Below are 22,698 nucleotides of genomic sequence, written 5' to 3'. Positions count from 1 at the left end.
CACGCGAAAAACGTTAAAATCATAGTTTTGATCGACTTTTAAACAATGTTGTCCACCATTTTTACCACCCACACCGAAAGAATCAGCTTGCCCCAAGAAAATAACGCAAAATGGTCATATTCGGGCTATATTTCCTGGATTATACCGTCGTGCTTTGTAGCGAGGAGAAGCAAGGGGAATTGGAAATCTGAACGGTGGGGAAAAACATTCAAGTCAACCGGACGTGAATCGAGCTGCTACTGTATATGAATATTATGATACCTTGCATACGTAGATGAGCTCGGCGTTTATATCGCCTCGCGTTCACGAATACACGGAGATTTTCGTACCTGTAACTGAGCCAAAATCTTGTAAGTTACGTAAAACTGGAAGACATGGAAATCATCGTTTCATGTTACCACGTACGATTTATCCGTCTTAATTCTTCAGGACTAGGAGGAATGCCGTTTATCTGGATTCAACAAGACTCGATTCATTTTTTTAAATTCAAAGGTCACCAATTAACGTATCAATACCGTGTTCCAAGTTTCAGCTACTTTTACCCATTACGGCATATGAGGCAAAAAATTTGAACCCAACAAATCGGGGGCCCCTGTAAAGATCGTTCATATTTACTGGGGCAATCGAATCAACCGCAAACTTTAATTTCGATGCAAAAAATAAATAAATCGAATAACAAAGTATACAAATTATAGAAATTCTTCCGATAACTTCTGTCATCTAGGCGAAAAACCTATTTTGAAGATTGCTTGTTGTTGTTTTATAATGTGTGCAGCAGCTCTTCATCGCTGACATGATTCCAGCTATTGCTTAGAATACTGTTTTTATTATTACAGTGACGATCGTGAGAAATTAGCATATTTGCAACAACACGTCGTAGTTCTGTAAACAGAAAGCATTCCATTCCTCATTCGCGTTCATAAATTTCCCAAACGGCTGTGCAGGTCAGCTGGCATGATAATTAGTTAGCCACAGCGTAACTCATTACGAAATTTTTCCTGAGCAAGTTCAAGTTCGTAACCAATTGCCGCAAAATATCAACAGTGATCAAAACTCGAACATCGTGTAAAGGTAGTTCTACTTCTGTGCGAATCACGTATAGGTAAATACTGTTTCTTCATTGACATTATCTTCCTCGTTCCCTACTCTTCCGTTTTGTATCTCTTTCCATGACATCATAGCTTGGCAAATTAAATTTGGTTGAACATTATCTGCATCTCATTACTCAAGTATAGAACACGCGAAAGCGCGCAACCTTGACCAGTTATGCTAAACTATTCGCCGATCAACACCTGACGTTACGAGCGAAGATTTGCTAAGTTTTCATCGTTAAGAGCACCCGATTAGATCGTAACCAATAAAAAACACAGTACATTCACGCTTTTTGAAGATTATTGCCCGTTTACATTGTACTGTCAAATTTTTCAGTCAGTATTTCGACCCAATGAATTCCTGTTTCCAATTTTGAGATCAGGTGGATCAAAAACTGCACCCCGTCAGCTGTGCGATAATTTTCTAAAATGGCGATTGCCTGCTTTTGTAATATAAAAATTTTATATGCCGAGAGAATTAATTCTACTCCCATAAATAACACCTAAACATCACAGTGCGTGGTTACTTAATCGTGAATGTGTAGATTTGGCGAAATGCAAAAAAAAACAAAAAAACTTATGTGATTTGTAATTTTTTCAAATCAAATATTCAAATACGGGTACGAGCGACGCAATTCGGTAAACAATTTCCGCATAGTTACAGCTTCTCGCATTACGTACAGCGTATTGTAATACCAGTTTCGTGACAGTATATTTATACATGTATGATATCGAATCTAAAACGTATAAGTTTATTGATTACGTAGCAAAATACCTATTTAAATATTTGGTGTCACATTATTACCAAGCTAAGTAATTATTCATTATTATACAATATGCGAATAGCCATATTGGATATGGGCAGTGCTCCGTAGTAATAGTAGTAGTATATTATAACAGTAAAATAAACTTAAACTTTTTTGTATATTATTATGATATATAAATATATATGTATGTTTGTATATATGTATATATATACATATTTATGTATATATATATATTATTTTATATGCTAGAAGTAGCCTAAGCACCTGGTGAATGGTGAATTGGTAATGTATAATCGTCAAAAAAGAGCATCACAGGATATGAAAGGATAGAAAATTGGAAGAAAAATTTTTTTCCATAAAAGAAACAACAATTCTCTTGCGTCTTCTATAAAACATATATTATTATTTTCATTATTATAACATAAAACTTATTTATACTCTTTTTTGACCGCAATTGTAATATATTTATCTGTTACATATACTCTCGATTTTTGTAAGCGGAGAAGATTGAAAACAAATTTTAACTTTATTAATTTGTTAAACGGCTTTTTGTGTTTGATCTTTCTGTCGCATCTTGTATTTGTGAGTTAATTTTTTTCATTTACCTAATATTTTTTTTTTCCTTTTCGAAAAAGATCGTATAATAATGTAATTTAACATATTCTCTCTTTATGGTAATATTATTGTCATCATTTAATATATATATATATATATATATATATATATTTCCAAATTTTACGTATTCTTTATACACACTTTGCAACGACTTATTCGCGTACGTAGATTTCCCGCCTTCAAGGTTTGCTTCTCTGGTTCCTTGAACTGCGCGATGTCCTCGATTGTCACCATCCAGTAACTAAACTCATTAGAAAAGTACTGACAAGTACCTCCAGCTCCGTTACACTCGATGAACGGTGTCGCGCGGAAATCTTCAAGACAAGAACCCGGACTAGCTAACGATTGTCCTCCACCTTGAGCTCCGGCTCCCGTATGCTATGTCGTTCAACAAAAATTGTCGTATGGTGATTGAAAAAATGGAAAAAGTTACACGAAGCATTCAGAAAAAAATATATCCACCACACCCACCATTATGAAACTGTAACCGATCCAAAGGCTAGTCCATCTGTCGGGACACTCTGGAATACTTAGAGATTGACTGTGCACCGCGATCACGTTGGCTGGAACCTCACAAACGACGCACCTGGGATAAGAGTCGGATGAAAACAGTAGAAAAATTAGTCGCACAAACATTGATTATGACATCTGTTTGGTAATTTTTTTTTTTTTTTCTTTCACTTCTTTTAGACGAATCGAATTCAACGGTATACCTAGAGATGTACGATTCGATGGCACTTTCCTCGACAGGCATCATCGGCAGAGGGCTGTTTGTCGACAGCCAGTAAGAACGATCGTTACGGCTACCGTAGTTGCAAACGTTGTTGACGTCGCAGAACAGGAATGGCATCGTTGAGAATTTCCTTATGCAGGAACCGGCAGAGCCTGTTTTCCGACAAAGGCAATTATGCATGTAGGAGAATATTTTTATCGTGATCAATTTAAACGATTACACCGATTGCAGTTGATAGATGTATACCTACTGTTGCAAAATTAAAGGTTGCAATGCAAGTAAAATGGTTCCCTGAGCGAAATAAAGTACAGGCAAAAGACAGGCAAAATTGAAAGGCAAAGACAAATATCGTATATCCTGAACAAGTGTTTTTGATTTTAAATCTGAAACAGGACTGTGTTTGTAATAATACTCGTTGACTGAGCAACCGTAGCCACATGAACGAAAGATCGAACGGTTTATGATGAATTAATATCGACATCGGCATCAGAGTGCCAGGATGTATACATAAGGAATGTGAATGCAACTTCGTTACACTATATCCTAAACCAAAAGATTCAGTGGATGTGAATTTATGGGAATAATATTTTATCGTAGGTTATTCCGATGACATAGAAATAATCAGTTTTTAAAAAGTCCAAGTCTGCATGGTTTCGCCGTTTGTCAAGTGTGGCTGCAACTCTTGACTAAAGATTTCAATTTTAGGGTATTATTTCCGTACTTTGGGACATACGAAAATGAAGATCACGGAATTGGCGAAGTCTGGTTTCAAGTGAAAGAATATATTATTTTGGAAACGGCGATTTCCGAAATGATAATGAACTGTATAATAACTGCGAATAAGCGACGTGATTCTCGACTTTTTTGTATCAATGACACTTTGACAATCACCTAAATCTTGTGAATGCCCTCTCTCGTTTCCATCGAGGTATAGAAGACTGTATCCCTCCCACAGCTTAATGTGTCCTGGTTCGCAGACAGGTACAATAGGAGTTTGGCTGTGCTTGACAAGGAGAATTCCAGTTAGATAATCGGGCGTAGCTTGACAGTCCGCTCCTTGATTTCCCTTCTGTCCCGGGTATCCGATGGGACCCTGTACTCCCTGTATCCCTTGAAGACCGGGAGGTCCGGGCAATCCTGGTGGTCCGACTGGACCCGTAATACCGTTTAAACCTGGGCTTCCCTTCTCTCCCTTTAGTCCTGGGAATCCGATTCGTCCCTGGGCTCCCTTTTCTCCCGGTGGTCCAACAATTCCGGTTGCGCCTGAAAGACGAATTCATCAGAATCGTTACATTAGGTCCAATCGTCCTATTTTTTGAGAGCATTTAAAATATAAATTCCAATTTTGTAGCCGGTTATATTTACCTGGAGGGCCTCGTTCTCCCTTGGGACCTGGTAGAGGCTGGATGCAATCATCACCTCTCTCTCCCTTGATGCCTTCGTAGCCAGTGACACCAGGTGCTCCAGGTAATCCTTGGAATCCTTTGTCTCCCTTTTCACCTTGAACACCGGGGGCACCGTTGAATCCGTCGGCTCCCATGTCTCCCTTTTCTCCTGGCCGTCCGTCAAATCCAGGCGGACCTTAATGAAACAATCATTAATCATGTAATTTCGTCACAAATTACGGCTAATTTTAGTACATTGCGTGATTGTGTCCAACAGATATTATCGTGGGCACATAATGGTCACAGTAATAGTCGTGCGTTATTTTTATGCAACTACTGTTTGTCTAGCAAATACTTTTATTTATTGTTTAATTGTTGTCATTTATTTTACAGCAAAGATAGGGGAGACCAGGGCATGACCATTTTCATGTTTCGGAAGAGGTCCGTTGTGCCACGGAAAATTTGTTTGTTTGTTTTTTTAATTTTATGGCAAAATAATGATAAATTTGTTTGGGATGGACGAAAATAACTTCTACCCGATGCTTAAAAGCCACAGAAATTCATTAGCGGCTCAAGGGTGCCGTTGTGCCTCGGTCTCAAATATGAAGAACAAAAAAGTACCCTACTCACGTTACACTAACATTAAAAGACTGTTTATCAAGGGAAAACAGATTTTTTCAATACGATTATCCCATAATGTGTCTGTGTTACAATCGACACCAAGGCTGATACCGGCAAGGTGTCAATTGTAACATGTGTAACAGTGTCTTAATTCGATTGTTAATAATAATACCGAACGTTTTTTTTTTTTTTTTCTTTTTCAACTAAAACAAATTTGGAAGAAAAAAAAAACCAGTCAGAAATTATCAATAATAAGGGGGAAAAATATTTTATAAAAATTGTTACAACTGACACCGGTCTCCCCTAGTTTTCAAACTCAAACTAACGTGGTTAGAATTATTTAAATTTTGTAGACCACCTTTCGCGATGACAACTTAAATTTTGAGATGAACTTCTACGAAGTTTTTTAGCAAGAAGAAATTTAGTTCTCCCCTAGTTTTTTTCTACAATATGTCGAAAGCGTTTGTGAATTAAATACGATGATTGGAGTATATTATAATGCTGAATTACTACCTCAACACATTATGACATCTCCGAACGCATTGTCTGAGTCTTACTGATGAATGAGATGAACATTATCCGACCTCTCATGTATTTATTTATAATATGTATAATAAAAGATCACCTTGCAATCCTTGTTCTCCCTTTTGTCCAGGTGCTCCGTATGCTCCAGGGGGACCAGTGTCTCCCTTGAGTCCTCTAGCTCCGGGTGGTCCAGTTGCCCCTGGCGATCCTTCGAGTCCGTCGTCTCCTGGAATACCGTCGAAACCGACCGGGCCCGTGTCTCCCTTTTGTCCTTGGGGACCGATTGGTCCGGGAGGTCCTGGTTTTCCTGGACTTCCATCCCGACCTGCGTCGCCAGGATTTCCTTTCTCTCCGGGTATGCCCGGGCGTCCGTCACGTCCGTTCTTACCCAACAAACCATGAAGCCCCTTCTCTCCCTTGACAGTTAATCCAACAGGTCCGACGGGTCCCATTGGCCCAGTGTCACCTGAAAATAACCGAAGCTTTCGATATACCGGACTTCCAGAAAAAATGCTGGTGAGAATTTGCTTTCAGAGGGTTCCCAACCCAAGAGCTTAGTATAACGTTCACGATGTTCAAAGTTGTATGGGTTCGGGAGTAAGGGAAGAAACAAATTGAGCAAATCAGGTTTAGAAGTACGTAATTTCAACTTTAATTTGAAAAAAAAATTATTGCGTAACATGAAAATTGCGGCTGTTATGGCATTGAAGGTATGATGTGTAAAAAACGTTGAAAATAGTAACCATATTTTCAGCCAAAGGAGTATCCGAAAAAGGAAAACCAAAGATCACTTTAAAGGCTAAATAGATAAAGTCCTCTACCCTCCTAGGTAACCGATTTTCAGTGAAGTGAAATTTAGTAGAGTTGTGAATTTTTTTTATTGGTAAGTCACATCTTCTGGAGTTTCGGCAGTGTCTTCAACTGTATATGTTGAACGGAAAGACGGATACTAAATCCGTTCCATAGGAGGATAGTCGATAACTTCTTTAATTTTGCGAATTTTGGGTTCAGTGACCAATCAAAATAAAGATAATGGACCCAACTACAATGATATGCAGAAATCCAAAAATCGATGAAAAATTACTTCTGATATTTAGGAGCTCCCTTAATACGTGTTCGCGAAATCTGAATTCAAATGCTATCATACTTCGAAGCTTACCCTTTTGACCCTCGTAGCCTGGAGCTCCGGGAATACCCATGGGCCCTGGAACTCCCTGGTCACCTTTCGCTCCTGCTGGGCCGTCAAAGCCAGGGATACCTTGCGCTCCCATCTCTCCCTTAACGCCATCGTAACCTTGTCGTCCTGGTTCTCCCTTATCTCCCTTTATCGTCATCTGAGGTCCCGGAGGTCCTCGGTCACCCTTTTCTCCTACCTCTCCGATTAAACCGGGGGGTCCAGGAATGCCTGCGTAGATATAAGGAATGATGGAATGGCAGCTTTGTTTTTGCACTGAATAAAGAAACCTATCTGAATGTATACATACCTTCCAGGCCAGTGTCTCCCTTCGAACCGTCGAGACCATTTATTCCGGGATAACCTTTTTCTCCCTCGGCTCCAGGGTAACCAGGCAATCCTACTGGACCTTCGGCACCTTCTGGTCCAGGACTTCCGTCTATTCCGTCTCTTCCGGGTAATCCAGGTTCTCCAGGGTAACCCTAACCAGTTAGTAAAATTGATGAACTACCCGTTCGATGAACAAAGCTTACGGAGTGTTCGACGAGCATTAGTCCAGTCAAATTAGAGTAATATTAGATAAATAGAAAAATTAACCGGTAAAAATCTATAAATTGGTGTAGACCATTGTTTTTGAAAATTTTTTTTAGTAAAAGTACTGACCTCTACCTCCGCGACTCGATCAGCCATCTTACAAAAAAAGTGCTCCAATCCACTTTTTTCATTATATCTCGGCAATCGTTGACCCAATCGCAATGAAGGTCAAGTATAACAATTACAGCTCATTGAATTCTCTATAAAAAAGGTAAAATCCATTTTATTCATATCTTGAATACTTTTTCTGCAATACACTGTTGAATATATAGATAGATGTATTTTTTATGTCAGGCAATTGTTAAAATTACACTCTCAGTGTAAAGCATGTAAAAAAAATATTAATTTACAAAAATGATCAATTTTTGTGTAATATTTCTGATACACATAAAAATTTGGCAACTCTTACTATTTAAATATTCTTGTACACGACCAGTACTGGGAATAGTCTTTTCTATAAGGTCTTACCGAGCCGTTTCAGCAAGTTGTAATTTTGCGAGGCTATGATTATCATCACTGTCCTCATCAACGATCACGAAAAAATCATAGCGCCACAGATTCACAACCTGCAGGAACGGCTCGGTCGAACCTTATATAAAAGACTATTCCCAGTACTGGTCGTGTACAAGAATATTTAAATAGTAAGAGTTGCCAAATTTTTATGTGTATCAGAAATATTACACAAAAATTGATCATTTTTGTTAATTAATATTTTTTTTACATGCTTTACACTGAGAGTGTAATTTTAACAATTGCCTGACATAAAAAATACATCTATCTATATATTCAACAGTGTATTGCAGAAAAAGTATTCAAGATATGAATAAAATGGATTTTACCTTTTTTATAGACAATTCAATCAGTTTTAATTTTTACACTGAACCTTCATTGCGAGTGGATCAACGATTGCCGAGATATACTGAAAAAAACTGGATTGGAGCACCTTTTCTTCAAAATGGCGGATCGAGCGGTGGGAGTAGGGCTCAAGCTTTTACCATATTCAAAAGTATGCTAAAATAAAAGTCTCCACCAATTTATAGCTTTTTACCGGTTAATGTTTCCGATCTTTGCTAATTTGACTGGAGTAGATACAGACACGTCGCTACCGTCGGAACGTCTCCGAAATAGGGTGATCACAGTTCTCTCACGTGATGGAATTTTTCAATATTCTCGTTAGATTAAATTTAGCTGAATCAAATTTTTTAAACTGCAGCTACAGTCTGAGACTTCGAGGCGAAGAGAGAGTAGGTATATTTAATTTTCATCACCCTTACCAAATCACCCTTGATACCTAGCAGTCCTGGGACACCTGTAAAGCCCTTTTCGCCTGGCAATCCCGGGATCCCGTCTTTGCCAGGAGATCCAGGCTCTCCTTTGAGACCGGGCAAGCCATCGCGACCGATTCCAGCTCTACCAGGCTCACCCTTCGCTCCATCGAGTCCATCGCGTCCCGGTGGTCCTTGAGGTCCTCTGGCACCAGGCATTCCAGGCTCACCCTTCTGTCCCTTCTCTGAAACTGCACCCGGCTCTCCTTTCATACCCTGAAAATGAAGAATAAAAAGAATTTAACGATAACATTCGTCGACGGCATGCCGTGCAGATATAACAACCGAAGAAAGTGGTGAACCACAGTATTTTGTTGTACTTCCTCAATTACTGCTAACTACACTGCCGGCCAAAAGTTTGTCGAAGGTAAATCTGCCCTCTTTAAAACGCCGCTTAAGAAATTGGATTAATTTTATTTTTGAGTCCGCTATCTAACTTTTAGTGTGGCAAGAAATTTTGACAAGTGTACCCAAAGTTGTGACCGGCAGTGTATATAGATTCAAACTTTAATCAAGAGCATCAAAATTTGAATCAGATGAAGAACTTACGTCTAGACCGGGGAAGCCCCGATCTCCCTTTGGTCCTTTGGGTCCGATCAGACCAGGCATTCCTGGAATACCTTGGAATCCGATGTCTCCCTTATCCCCAGGGGTTCCAGGTCGTCCAGGAAGTCCGTCCAGGCCCGGAATACCAGGGAAACCGTCCATACCTTGAAGTCCTATGTCTCCCTTGGCGCCAGGTAATCCATTGACTCCTGGAAGTCCCGGTGATCCAGGCGCACCGCGGCCTCCTGGGTAACCTTTAGGACCTGTCTCGCCCGTGGATCCCCTTTCACCTTTGTAACCGGGGAATCCAGAAACTCCGTCTTTCCCAGGTTCCCCGACCAAGCCCGGCTCTCCTGTAAAGTTTATGAAGTATTCAATATCGTCGCACCCATTCATTTTGCATCTGAGTCATTTCTTCACCAACTCAGCCACTTTTTTTCAACCTCTCGGATCTCTTTCATAATTAGTTATATAGTAGTACTACTAAACGGTACTCTCTTTGAATTATTTCAGATTTTTTAATTTACTCGTTTTGGAAATGGTTTTTTTTTTAAACTAAACCAGTACATCATGGAAGTCGCGCAAAAAATATTTTAGAATAAAAAAATTATGTTTTTCCATGAACCATTTAATGCAATACATGCTACATTTTTGATGGCATCACCTTTGATTTCGCTATAAATTTTAGAGGATATTTGGCAGTATATTGGGAACGTATAAAAAAATTAGCATCGTGGAACCCGACATTCTTGCCGAGTGGAAAAAATATTTTACGGAGAAAGGTGAATCTGAGTTCCTTTTTTCCATTAACTACTTAATGCGATGTATTGTTATTCACAGCATCAAAAATATAACATACGTCGTATTAAATAGTTCATGGAAAAAAAGAACTCAGATTCATCTTTCTCGGTCAAATATTTTTTCTACGATGCCAATTTTTTTATACGTTCCCAAAAATCCAATGTAAGAACTTTGGTCATCGAAGTACAAATCGGCATGATTCTTTTTTTTTTGAATAATGTTGTTAATTTTGGAGGTTATGTCGATAAATCGTCTAAAAGATGTGCCGGGGACGGTTGTAACCCATCTTTCGGGGTCGCCTAAAACATTTCATCCCATGTATTTTAAAACTGATAAAGCTGTTTTTTATCGCAGAAAAGCAAAGTTTGTTACTTTCGTCAAATTTTACTGGCTCTCAGATTTATTTAAGGTTTTACTATCATGATCCTGAATATATCATAAAATTAGCGCAAATGTGATGTAACTAATTTTATTGCTCAGTTGAAGTTCAGTTTTTAATTGAACGAGACTGAACCTTAAGTAATGTTGTGCATAATTCTGTAACATTTGTTTCAATAAATAAGTATAAACAACATTGTTCGCGATTTTTTAAATTGCCCCCAGATGTATTTGCAATCCAGAGAATGGCACTACAGTCTTATACTTTAGTAGTCAGATAACCAAGGTTCAATTAAAGCTTGCTATCAATGAAACTTTTGAAATTGTAGTCGTTAACAACGATTTTCCGGAAAATGTTTCAATTAACCCAGGTCTCTCCTACTACTATACAACCAGTTATGAAACAGATCCGAGGGTATAAAAAACCGTTGCTGAGTACGTAGAGAACGCCTCACTGCGACTATTTCATTAATCCAATTTTCTCTTTTTTATTCGTTTTTACTAAGCTGGCCAAAATTTGAAGATTCCTTTGTACTTAACAGAAAGTTCTCAATATCTTACTCACCTTTTGGTCCATCGGCACCTGGCGTCCCAGAAATTCCAGGTGGTCCAGGCGGACCAATTGGACCAGTGTCTCCCTTATCTCCCGGTGCTCCTGGAAGTCCATCCAATCCCGTAATTCCTAAGTCTCCCTTTTCTCCAATAATACCTGGCGGCCCTGAGCTTCCCACTCGTCCATCTTTACCCGGTGGTCCGGGTAGACCCCGTTCACCTTTTCTTCCTTCAGGACCAGTAGGACCGGGGTTCCCCTGCATGGGAATACCAGCCTCACCCTTGTCTCCTTTGACAGCTGGTAATCCAGGATATCCTCGCGGACCTACAGGACCCGGTACTCCATCGAATCCCATAATACCCGGCTGTCCTTTGTCACCACGTGGACCGGGTAAACCACGCTGGCCAGGGGGTCCAGGGGGTCCAATAGCTCCTGGAGGTCCTGCAGGTCCCTGTTTTGGATTAAGAACGATGAAAATTAATAACTTGTGGATTCATGGAAATTCAGCTAAGCATGTAAACAAAATTCGTACATAAGTGATTTGAAGTCAGTTTGAAAAAAATCGTTAATCTTCATAGTAAGCCATGGTGCGTACTTAAGGCTGATCTCAATGTTATCTGATTAGCCGTCGTTTGATTTTAATGAAATTATGAGCTTCCACGAATTCTATCAGCTATGAACTTATTCCGGGGGCTATCCGGTTTCGGGGTTTGATTATTGTAGCTCATTTCGATAACGCACCTCCCAAGTTACTGTATAGCGACTAAATATAGACTTCTTGTACGTAATTAAGCGCGATTATTAAACCACGATCTCAAGGAGTTAAAAGTTTGCAGATGTCCAAACCACATCACACAATTCACAAGTTATAATCAAATAACGAGTTTGAAGTACATCAAAGAGATAATATAGGGTAAAAGAAAATTAAACGTTCTTGATAGTAAAGCTTCGGAAATTCTATTGGCGCCTATGTCCGTACCTAAGAATGAATTTCACACACTCAATACTCAAGAGCAATTAGGTCTTTTTCGAATTTGTGACACGAAAATTATGCTTTACATAAGAATGCTTGGCCTGGAATAGTGTTCGGTAATTTTAGAGTTTGCTGAAGTAAGAAATAACATTGCTCCTAAGTCAACTGATCGAATGATTCAAAAACTCGTTAGCTGTTGAGTATTTTACTTCATAAGAAGATTTCACTTTCAACTGAGCCGTCAAAACTAAAAATTTCAATCCACGAAATTCATTCATACATATTTACGTAGGATATGGTAAATATCACCTATATAATCAACCAATTAATCAAACACTTGGCACTCACTTCAGGACCTGGATATCCTTTTTCACCTGGTAGTCCGTCAAGTCCCGGTATCCCAGATTCACCCTTCAATCCTGGCAGCCCCCGGTCACCCTTGGGTGCGTTCTTGTATTCCGAAAATGGACATGTACCTGCATATTAAAATACGTTAATTAATCACATTACCATCACACCGTGTCATAAAAAATATTAAAATACTTTATAGACGGAGAGGTGGTGGCCATTTGACTCACGTCATTTCTTAAACAAAATTTTCTATCTTAGATGACGATGATGATAAGATGGAAGATTTTATTTATGAAATGACGTAAGTTAAATGACCACCAGCTCTTAGAGTATTATCCATACCTGGTTCTCCTTGAGGACCGTCTAGACCGGGTAGTCCTTTAGTTCCTTTGATTCCAGGTTGGCCAGGAATTCCTGCCTCTCCCTTAATGCTGAGACCTTCATCTCCCTTGGCTCCTGGTGTTCCCGGTCTTCCATTAGCTCCATCAATACCAGGGTATCCTCGGTCACCCTTGAAACAGAACAGCGCTCAAAATTTTTTTTCGATGTAAGAATAAGACTCCGAATCTGTTGTGACAATAACTCCTTGGTCATTATCTTTTTTCTTATTAGGCAGCCCTCCAATCGTCTTACCTTAGCTCCTTTCTCTCCGGGGAGACCTCCATAACCTACACTGCCCTTCTCTCCGCGTTGTCCAGGTGGTCCGAAAGGACCACGGTCACCTGGTACGCCTCTTTCTCCTTGATCACCCTTCTTCATAATCAATTGGCTGCCTGATACTACAGCTGCAGCACCCCGTTGACCCTGAGAACCCGGTACCCCATCCCTACCGTCCTCTCCCTATAAAATCCAATATCATAATGATTGAATCAGCTCACCCGTTGGATAGCAGAACCATTTTATCATTGCCTTTGTAAAAAGATACATAAATAAATGAAGTACAAATAACACTGGTCTGCAGAAAAAAAAACTTTGTTTTTCTCCTTCTTATTCTTATGAATGATTATAATAGAACAGATATTATAGATTCGGCACATTAAAACCGTTGTATCTCTAATATTTTTATTTGAAGGAAGATTTCGTTGCAGACCTGTGTAATTTACCTTATCTCCAGGAGGACCAATGGATCCTGGCGATCCGTCAGCGCCACTCGCGCCCGCGTATCCACGTTCACCTGGAGGACCACGAGGTCCCTCAGCGCCTGGTAATCCATCATATCCACGGTCACCTTTTTTTCCTACTTCGCCGGGTCTGCAGTCTGAACAACGACCTCCAATGTCTCCCTTCGGCCCTGGTTCACCGGGAATTCCAGCAGGTCCATCTCGACCAGGGTTACCTGGCGCTCCCGGAAATCCGGCTGCTCCAGGTGCTCCGGGGATGCCCATTAAAGAGTCTCCGGGGTATCCTCTGCGACCCATTTGCCCAGGTTCACCTTTTTGACCCTTCGCGCCATCGCTTCCAGGAAAGCCGTCCATTCCTTTAGGTCCCTACGTTATGAAACATGAAAAGTAGTGTTTTTGGAATCAGTCCAGTCAATAGGGGTTTTTGCCCTACAAAAGGTGGTGTAGTCATGATATTGATATATGTCATCTAGTTCCGTGCCCCAATGAAAGATCCTAGTTTCCGAGCCTGCGGGGATTCCGCTTGGTGTGCCATTTTGGATTAAAGGTACAAAAAAATGTTTTTTTCAAAATAATTCCTGGACGGCTGATCTTACGACAAAACTGTTTTACACGAATTTGAAAATAGCTAAATTTCCTACATTTTTTGTATAATGACTTTTCTTGTAAGTCCGATGTATAACAAGTTACAACGGTGGAAACGTGAATATTCTTATTCACCACCCCCTTCACAGGTCAAAAATTTGAATTTTTCATCGGGGCCCGGAACTAAATGACATATATCAAAAGCATTACTACACCATCTTTTGTACGGCAAGGGTCTTTTTTACTCCCTATTGACTGGGCTAAATAGAAAAAGCTGGTGAAATTTGAATTTACATAATATTATGCATCATGTAATTAAATAGCTACGCTAACTCACGGGGATGGAAATTCCGTTGTCACCAGGGAAACCACGAGGCCCAGCAGGTCCTTCTAGCCCGTCGTAACCCCTCGGGCCAATTTCTCCGGGAGCACCGTCCAGTCCCGCATTACCCTTAGCTCCTTTTTCTCCCGGGGCTCCTTCACGCCCTGGGGTACCAGGTATTCCAAGGCCACCAGCGAGACCCTGAGGTCCTCTAGGTCCAGGTTGTCCAGGAAAACCGTCCAATCCTTTGGGTCCAGATGGTCCAGGGTACCCTCTCGGTCCTGGTTCTCCTGGCGGTCCAGCCACGCCGTGGCCACCCTGCCAATCAGTATAATTACACAATAAAATTTCTCTCTGCATATGGCTGATTCCATCTCAGATGATGCAGGCCACCAAATTCATCATTACGATTGTCACAACACAAATTGATGTTCATTTTTCGGAAATTGAACATTAAATATCAGAAAAAAAACCATATTTACCATATAATCTTAAGAAATCGGTGTCGGGTATGAAAAATTTATTTGGGTACCAATAAAATATATGTGTCCGTTTATTTTGGCCAAGGAAGAACATACTTCAGTTACGAGCAATTTTGGAATATGACATCCGCTGGCCTGCATGATTTGAGATGGATTCATCCATACGTGACTGTAAATTGATTACTTACTCCAGGAGGTCCTGCAGGTCCAACCATTCCCGACAGTCCGGGAGGACCGTCGAGCCCAGGCTCTCCTTTAGCACCTGGGCGTCCGGGGAGTCCTTCTAATCCGTCATCACCTCGGTCACCTTTTTGCCCTTGGGGTCCAGGAGGTCCAGAATCTCCTTCTCTACCCTGTAAATATTGGAATAGCGATTTTAACCGACCGTCGCTTCCTTACAATAAAAAGTTGTTTTATAAAGAAAAATCACAACCATACCCGTGGAAAAATAATCAGATACGATCGTACCTGCACTCACATACGACCATATGTGGTCGTATCTAGCATCATGCATATACACATACGATACGTGTAAATATTGTACTTCTGTGTTCTATAAATATGAGAAATATTCATATATAGCCACATAAATATGAACAAAATTTTTCACGGGATGTATGATCATATTCACTCATGTATGATCTGATACGACCGTATGGAAGCATATTTGTGTATATATGACCATACATGGTTAGGCCTGGCCATTTTTTCGTATACGATCAGATATGCTCAATCCATATTATATGATCATATCCGATTATTTTTTCTCGGGCATACCACAATGTCATTATGATTATAACTTACACGATCACCATGTGGACCGGGAAGTCCCTTTTCTCCTTTCACACCGTCTCTTCCGGGCGGCCCAGCATCTCCAGTATACCCTGGTTCACCTCTTTCGCCTTCCGGTCCAATCTCTCCCTGGAATTTGTGCGATCGTCATTATCAAAGTCTACAAATGGCACTTTTCTTACTCGACATACCTTTTGTCCCTTTTCTCCAGTTGCTCCCTGTGGCCCGGTGGTTCCTTTGTTACCCGTGAAGGGCACACTATTTACTACCCCTGGGGGCCCCTTCTCCCCCTTGATCCCCTTGTCTCCCTTCGGACCTTCAAATCCAATCCCCATGGGTCCCCTCTCACCCTTAGGACCTCGAAGTCCTCTAGGTCCCTGAGAAATGTCGGATTCAATCTCAGTTAAGTCGATACACCGCGGTCAAGGTGAAAGTACGTTTACCGATAATGATAATTACCTCTGGTCCCGTATCACCCTTTGGCCCCGGAAATCCTGGGGCTCCTTCAGGCCCTGGCAGACCTTGAGGCCCGGGAACTCCATCAATACCGGGTTCTCCCTTTTGCCCTACCGGGAATGATCCTGCGAAAGCTGCAATACCTTTGTCACCCTTGGGACCAGGCGTTCCTTTGAAACCTCGAGGTCCAGGTTGACCGGGACGGCCGTCAAGACCAGGGGCTCCCTGCAAACGTATGAGCGACAATTTGTAAATACTAACCGTCAAAAAAATTAAACCATATCGAATTTTGTCGGGTGAAAGTCAGTCATTTTCAAAATGCCATATCTTCGTGTAAAATGTTCGCACCGAAGAGAACGGGTCCTTTTTCACGGCCGTTCAAAGTTTTTTTGCATTTTTTTATGGAAAATTAAATAACCTTTCGAAAAAATATCGTAGCCCGGATATCAAAAAGGTATTTTAAAGAGAAAATCTGTGCCTAAAACTTGGTTATCTTTGAAATACGACGACAAAATTCATTCTTCAAAATAGATACTTCCTTTCCAGAAAGTAACACAAGTGTCTCTACAGGTCAAAACTCGAAAAGGGAACAGCGTCAGCCAAATTTAAAAAGATGTTTTCGAAAGTCAAGGTTCCAAACTTCAAAATGCGTTTGTGTTCTCTCCCGTGCGAACATTTTACACAAAGTTATGGCATTTTAAAAATGCCTGATCTTTAACCCAGAAAATTCAATATTCTGTAATGTTTTTGACGAGTGTACATCTAGCCGGTGAAATAACTCACACAATTGTAGAAAAAAACTTACGTCAGTTCCGTTGCATCCATCGCGACCTGGCAGACCAGCCGCTCCTGGGGCTCCTTGACCTCCGTCTCGACCGTTAACACCAGGATGTCCAGGAAGTCCCATTTTACCCTGATATCACACAATGCGAATCATGAATTTTCAACAGCTCTGAAATTCCTTATCAAGCTAGTCTGGTGACCAATAAATACTCACTCGATCTCCCTTTGGTCCGCGAGGTCCCTGCAAACCCGACTCTCCCTTCGCACCCTTAGGTCCAAGCAGCCCTTCCAGCCCAGGAAAACCTTGCTGGCCCTTGGGTCCTACTGGTCCAGGTATTCCTGATGGTCCCTTGAACATTGATATAGAGCATTGGTACACGCATACATTCTCTTCCATCGAAACCATGCAAAAAACGCCACCACGAGATAGATACTTACACGTGATCCTTTCTCGGCAAAGCATTTGCGAACGCAGCATCCAGAGCCCGATGTACAGTTCTTGGCTGCACCGGGTACAGGAACTGCTACGTAGCTGCTTGGATAATTCGTATCTCCGTCGTCTTGTCGTCCGTAGTTACCGTAACGATAATCAACTCTGTTTGCATAATCATCGCCACCAGATCCCCGACTTCCCACTGAACCTTCTCCACCTTCTCCGCCAGAAGTAGTACGTCCCGATGGTGGAACTTCGGGCACTCCCGTCAGTTGAGAACCAGCCCAAGAACTACCGTCGGGGTAGTTTCGTCCTCCACTCCCGCGCACAATGTACGGGTCATTGCGTTCCCCAGTTGACGAGCCTCCTGATCTTGACGAGTCTACAGATACTGCGGGCCGATAACCAGAACTCGAACCTCCGTAAGAGTAACTGCTTTCTCCGGCTCTCCTTCCGTAGTAAGGATCGTTTTGTCTGTCAGTATTTGTGCTTCCCGATCCTACTCTGTTCGGAGTTCCACTGGTTCGAGAGCCGGAACTTGAACTTCCGTAAGGGTATCTTCTGTTTCCATCCCGACTTGCATAGTACGGATCGTTTCCTCTATCGGTAGAAGAAACTTCTGCTCCTACGCTGTTGAAAGTTCCACTGGCTTGAGACCCGGAACTTGAACTTCCGTAAGGATATCTTCTGTCTCCACCCCGACTCGCATAGTACGGATCGTTGCGTGCGTAGTAAGATGAACGCCCTGCTCCTTCGCCTCCAGCACCGCTGTTGGCCGCAGAGCCAGATCCACTGTTGTAACCTGAGCGTCCGGTTGAACCTCCGCTTCCATACCCGTAGGGTGAACCACGAGGATCACTGCTGGCGCCGTCAGTACCGTACCCACTGGACGTACCGTAGGTTGATGAGTAGGGATTTCCCCCACTTCTTGCACTGCTGCTATTGTAGTAGTAGCCACCTGCACTTCCACCCCGACGGGAACCACTCCCGTACACACGATTGCCGTTGCTATAACCCTCTCGACTTGTATTATTGTAATTGTAAGAGTTTCCTCCAGAGAGATTCGAGTCTCCAGCCGTCAGATTTGGCGAAGATTGATCATCCCAGCCATTCGCATCTGTGAACCAAGTGAAAATTTTATCTTCAGCAATGAGAAAAGGAAATTAACGAAACCGTAGCAAATAGTCGCTACAAACCTGCGTCAGCGGGGTTAATCAAACGTCCGTCAGCGTCGTAATTTCCGTAGTATGGGTCGTCGTAATCATCCTGCTCCGCGTTCCAACCATCGGGCTTTCCTATATCGCCTCGAGTCAATGGGACTACTGGCTCAGGCCCTCGTAACGTGTCCGTGTAATTTTGCTAAAAAAATTAGAATTGATTAGCCGATATGCAAATATCGTGAATAGCATTGTCGTTCCCAGCTGCACTTGCTGGAATCCATATCGCCATGCGAGACTATATCGAAGATTACGTCAATTAGTATGTGCACATGTGTGCGATATTGAGTCATCGTTGAGACGGTGGAAGGTTTGTGTAAGCATTTGCCCTTTTACTCAAACTTTTTCATACCCGTTTAAACTTGGATCGTTAGCCGGATTACGTGAGGCGAAGCTACAAGGATCTCAAACGCAGAACTCAACTTAGACAAGGCATGTCGAGGAATCGGAACTGATAATCAATATGGTCTTACAATTAGTGATTTGCAAGTAAGACAATTACTCAAGAGATTTTACGGTTTAGTTAAGACGGAAAAAATAAATGTTCGCGTATGTACACAGTATGCATCTCGTTATAACTTTTAATCTAACTAGGGGGTGATTCACGCTTCGCAGAAGATCATTGTCTTGTTCGTGTAGTCTCATTTGAATAATAGAGAACTACGCAGTCTGACAGGAAGTGCAGGAGATAGTAGAATTATCTCTCGATTGACAAGCAGTGGTGCAGCAGCCACAAAAGAAGTGAATTACTATAAAGAAGTGAGATGGCTCGTATAGAAAAATAGTTTTTCAACTGATTTGTAATTATACTCATTGAAATCACCGGTCATTCATTAACTATATCTTGGCTGTCCCCCATTTATTGGACAATGAAACCCTTGATAAATTGTATCAAACAATAAGCGACGAAGTAAACGAGCATCCGATTAATAAATAAAATAAGTTTATGTTCAGCTCTCTCGCACTCCCTCCCTCCTTCTCTCGCTAGTGTGTCATTTGTAGCTTTATAATTAATGTAGCATAATACGTAATAAAAGTATTATACGCATACATAACAACTATCAGCCCTGAGTCGACTTATTGTAGATTTACGCATACTTATTTATAGTTACGAGAACGTGACCTAGATAAGAAGGGTTACATTACTAGCAGTCATTACGATTAATTTTATCTCGCATCTATCTTCCATAATATCTGTGAATGTCGCGCACGAAAATTGGAACAAGTTGTCATAATCGCATGATCCATAATTACGAATGTTTACAAAAAAATGCTATTGCGTTCAATGGAAGTAACCTAATTTTCGTATCCCAGATAGGAGATATCTTCTTGCAACGGTTCAAGAATATCGTCCCTTTTATCGGCTTGCGCGTGAAAATATAATTTACGGAACCCGCAGCCGCGGCCATTCGGCCACTAGCAATAATCATTATACAAATACATATGCTCGGTTATCAACCCTCACCAAATTATGACTGTCATGCAATCCATCGTCCTGAGATCCCGTGCGAAATCGTTACGTAAATCAGCCTAAGACGCGATTACAAAACCACACATTATACATTTATTGGCAATTACACTGGCTGTGCACATTATACCGGGCACAATTTTATACACTTCTAGCGATTTGATACGCAAATTTGATTTCGATTTTTTATCTACGTTCGTGGTAAAAAATCGATAATTAGATCGCGACGCAAAGCGATCATGCTTGGGATAATAAAATTGCCCCGGCGACTATTTTCAGTCGTGAGTAACGACTTCGCGCACTCCGCTTTACGCCCCCGCGATTGAAGGAGTTCGCGAGATAATAGTGGGACTGTACATGTCAATGGGCCTCATTCCGCGCCGTGGCGGCTGGGCCTTGGCAAAGCCCATACGCCAGCAAAGCTCCGTAGGCGGACTAGTCGTCAGTATCGAGAGCCTGCACATCACCTTGTTACTATATTTACAGAGGTATCGTCATACATGATACGAATTCGTCTACGTTACTCCGGATCTACATCGATGCACACTTTGGTAGATTGAAATTTTTGCATTCGTGTAACAACGATGAATGTACGTGAAAAATTGAGATAAGAAAAAATGAAAAGAGTTGATTCATACAATCACGGATTATCGGGCATGGATGTCTGTTCGAACGAGCACTTTACGTAATTTTTTCAAGCGATATATGCTGGAATAAAATATGAAAGCCAGATTGTCCTGGTGTAAAGCTTCTCGCACTGAATCGCGGTGTGTTACGCAATATTGGGCGCTGGATTGGCAGCCTTAATATTTAAAACAATTTCCGTTCTTACGCTATGCGGGTATAGTGAATGAAACATACGTATGCTTGTATCAGAGACTTGTATACTGTGCTATTATAAGTAGATACACACGTGCTACAGGTTCAATGGTGTAAAAGAACCGCAACAAGTGGCACGGAACCGCGTAACCGGTTGCAGGTACAAAGGCGTACCTGCAAGATTGTCGAAGGAAATTACATCACGTTACAAACTGATTTTTATCATTGATTGAAGATGATGTTTCAAAAATGGGATGCTAAACAAACGCGTGGGTAATCAAGAGCGTACCTATATGCATAAGCTCAGCCATCGGAACGTGAGTAGAATTATGTGCTTTAAACAGTCGTTGGTAAAACGCATATCGAAATTTACACTATGGAAATATTTTAAATGGAAAATTCGACTTTAACACGCGGCGTACTTATAGCTAATAAATGTATCTAAATTGTTTTTGCAAACTTACCCCTTTGACGATAACTGTCAAGCAAGCTAGGGACGCGAGAACTCTGAAAAATAAAGATCAATGATTATTCAGACCATCGCGAAGAGTGATTTTGAATAAATGAGATTGGACGAAGGCAAAAATCATGCCGCTTATCACTTTTAGCTGTGTTAAATCGCCAACGTTCTATTATTTCACCAAAATCTCGGAGTGTTCACCAGCTCTAAGCAAGATGTTTCGAATATCTTTCCGTCACAAAAGCAAGAATTATTATCTCCCTGACGAATAGCGAAAGGTTCATGGAGTTTCCATAAGCACGTGTTCACACAACCGATTGAGATGAATACATATACGCCGATTTCTCGAAAATCTACAAGTTCGACTCTTGGTCTGTCCAAGTTGAAGAAAAGTTTTATTAATAAGCCGGTGCCGAGGGTAACAGTAAGTCAAAGAAAAAGCAAACAAATCGTACATTTACCGAAAATAAATTGAACCACGAAAAGAAACGTTCAAATTGAGACCGCGAAGATCGGCATAAGATACGCGGGTATAACAAACTTGTAACCGGTAATAAAAAAGACTTGAATCAACAGTACGAAAAGATACGGTGGAAAGTGTGTAAAATTGTAAATGAGAAAATATGAGTGAAAAATGTAAAAATTGATTTTGAAAAATATTAATTAATTTCCACTCACCGCAATCCTAACCGGGTCATTTCGACCACCCCAGTCCTCGCCGGGGTCTAGGAATTCGTACACTCGTTGTGCAGAGGCAGTCTATTAACTCCGCACAACGGACAGTCGAGACAGTAAAATATCGGGCGGTTGCCACCGCTGGGAAGCGAAGAGAATCAGTTGAGACGGACGTGGTGGACCCGTTCTACCCGTCCCCATCCAGGGCGGCCTCTCCGTCGCTTAGTGCGCGAGTTATCCAAGGTGTAGGCGGAGCCGCGGCGTATAACGTAAGTGCGACCGGGGGACCCGTGCGTACGAAGAGAGCCACGCAAACTAAAGTTCCTACGCGGGTAAAAGGACGATAAAGATATACGTCCCGCAGAAGTAACTCTCGCGCCTCGCGACAACGTCGGCTGGACTAAGACCCGGGGCGCGGAAGGCGAAAATAAAATAAAGAAAAAAAATTTGAAAAAAAAAACCGAGAGGGAGTAGAGGGGACCAGACGACGAATCGGGGAGGGGAAAAGATAAAGGAAAAGATAGAAAAAGGAAGCGAACCGCACGGAAAGCTACGCGCGTATGGACAGTGGTGATCTCGTACGAATATCGCGGACGCGTATAAACATCGCGGAGCGATCGGACCGATAGAGATCGAGGAGAAACGAGACGACG

At 41.5% G+C, this 22,698-nt stretch overlaps 1 protein-coding gene and 1 long non-coding RNA gene across 2 annotated transcripts; one reads left to right on the top strand and one right to left on the bottom strand.

The window, feature by feature from the left end:
* Window positions 1-889: 889 nt before the first annotated feature.
* LOC124211514 (uncharacterized) lies at window positions 890-2,477 on the top strand. Its single transcript, XR_006881466.2, has 2 exons — window positions 890-1,102; window positions 1,236-2,477. It is a non-coding gene; the product is annotated as an uncharacterized lncRNA (long non-coding RNA).
* On the bottom strand, window positions 2,405-22,413 carry Col4a1 (Collagen type IV alpha 1). Its single transcript, XM_046610618.2, has 26 exons — window positions 22,049-22,413; window positions 21,375-21,417; window positions 18,603-18,765; window positions 17,412-18,523; window positions 17,188-17,322; window positions 16,996-17,103; window positions 16,194-16,415; window positions 15,926-16,111; window positions 15,747-15,863; window positions 15,131-15,295; window positions 14,476-14,778; window positions 13,536-13,919; window positions 13,066-13,272; window positions 12,775-12,943; window positions 12,430-12,557; window positions 11,121-11,559; window positions 9,380-9,729; window positions 8,780-9,046; window positions 7,222-7,393; window positions 6,897-7,142; window positions 5,838-6,203; window positions 4,572-4,787; window positions 4,098-4,469; window positions 3,187-3,358; window positions 2,945-3,059; window positions 2,405-2,851 (listed from the first exon to the last, which is right to left on the bottom strand). The coding sequence occupies exons 1-26, from the start codon at window positions 22,066-22,068 to the stop codon at window positions 2,594-2,596; spliced, it is 6,435 nt and encodes a 2,144-aa protein (XP_046466574.1). The 5' UTR covers window positions 22,069-22,413; the 3' UTR covers window positions 2,405-2,593.
* Between the last annotated feature and the right edge of the window lie 285 nt (window positions 22,414-22,698).

This window comes from Neodiprion pinetum, chromosome 2 (assembly GCF_021155775.2).
Source record: "Neodiprion pinetum isolate iyNeoPine1 chromosome 2, iyNeoPine1.2, whole genome shotgun sequence".
Classification (NCBI taxonomy): domain Eukaryota; kingdom Metazoa; phylum Arthropoda; class Insecta; order Hymenoptera; family Diprionidae; genus Neodiprion; species Neodiprion pinetum.
Note: the sequence above shows the minus strand (reverse complement) of the source record. Positions and strands in the feature narration are given on the sequence as shown.

Excerpts from the sequence above, each read along its gene's own strand:
- Col4a1 (XM_046610618.2), bottom strand. The coding sequence starts at position 22,068 with ATGACCCGGTTAGGATTGCG. Across the intron at positions 18,524-18,602 it reads GATTAACCCCGCTGACGCAG|ATGCGAATGGCTGGGATGAT; the intron begins GTTTGTAGCGAC and ends CTTGGTTCACAG. Across the intron at positions 15,864-15,925 it reads CTGGAGAAAAGGGACAAAAG|GGAGAGATTGGACCGGAAGG; the intron begins GTATGTCGAGTA and ends CACAAATTCCAG.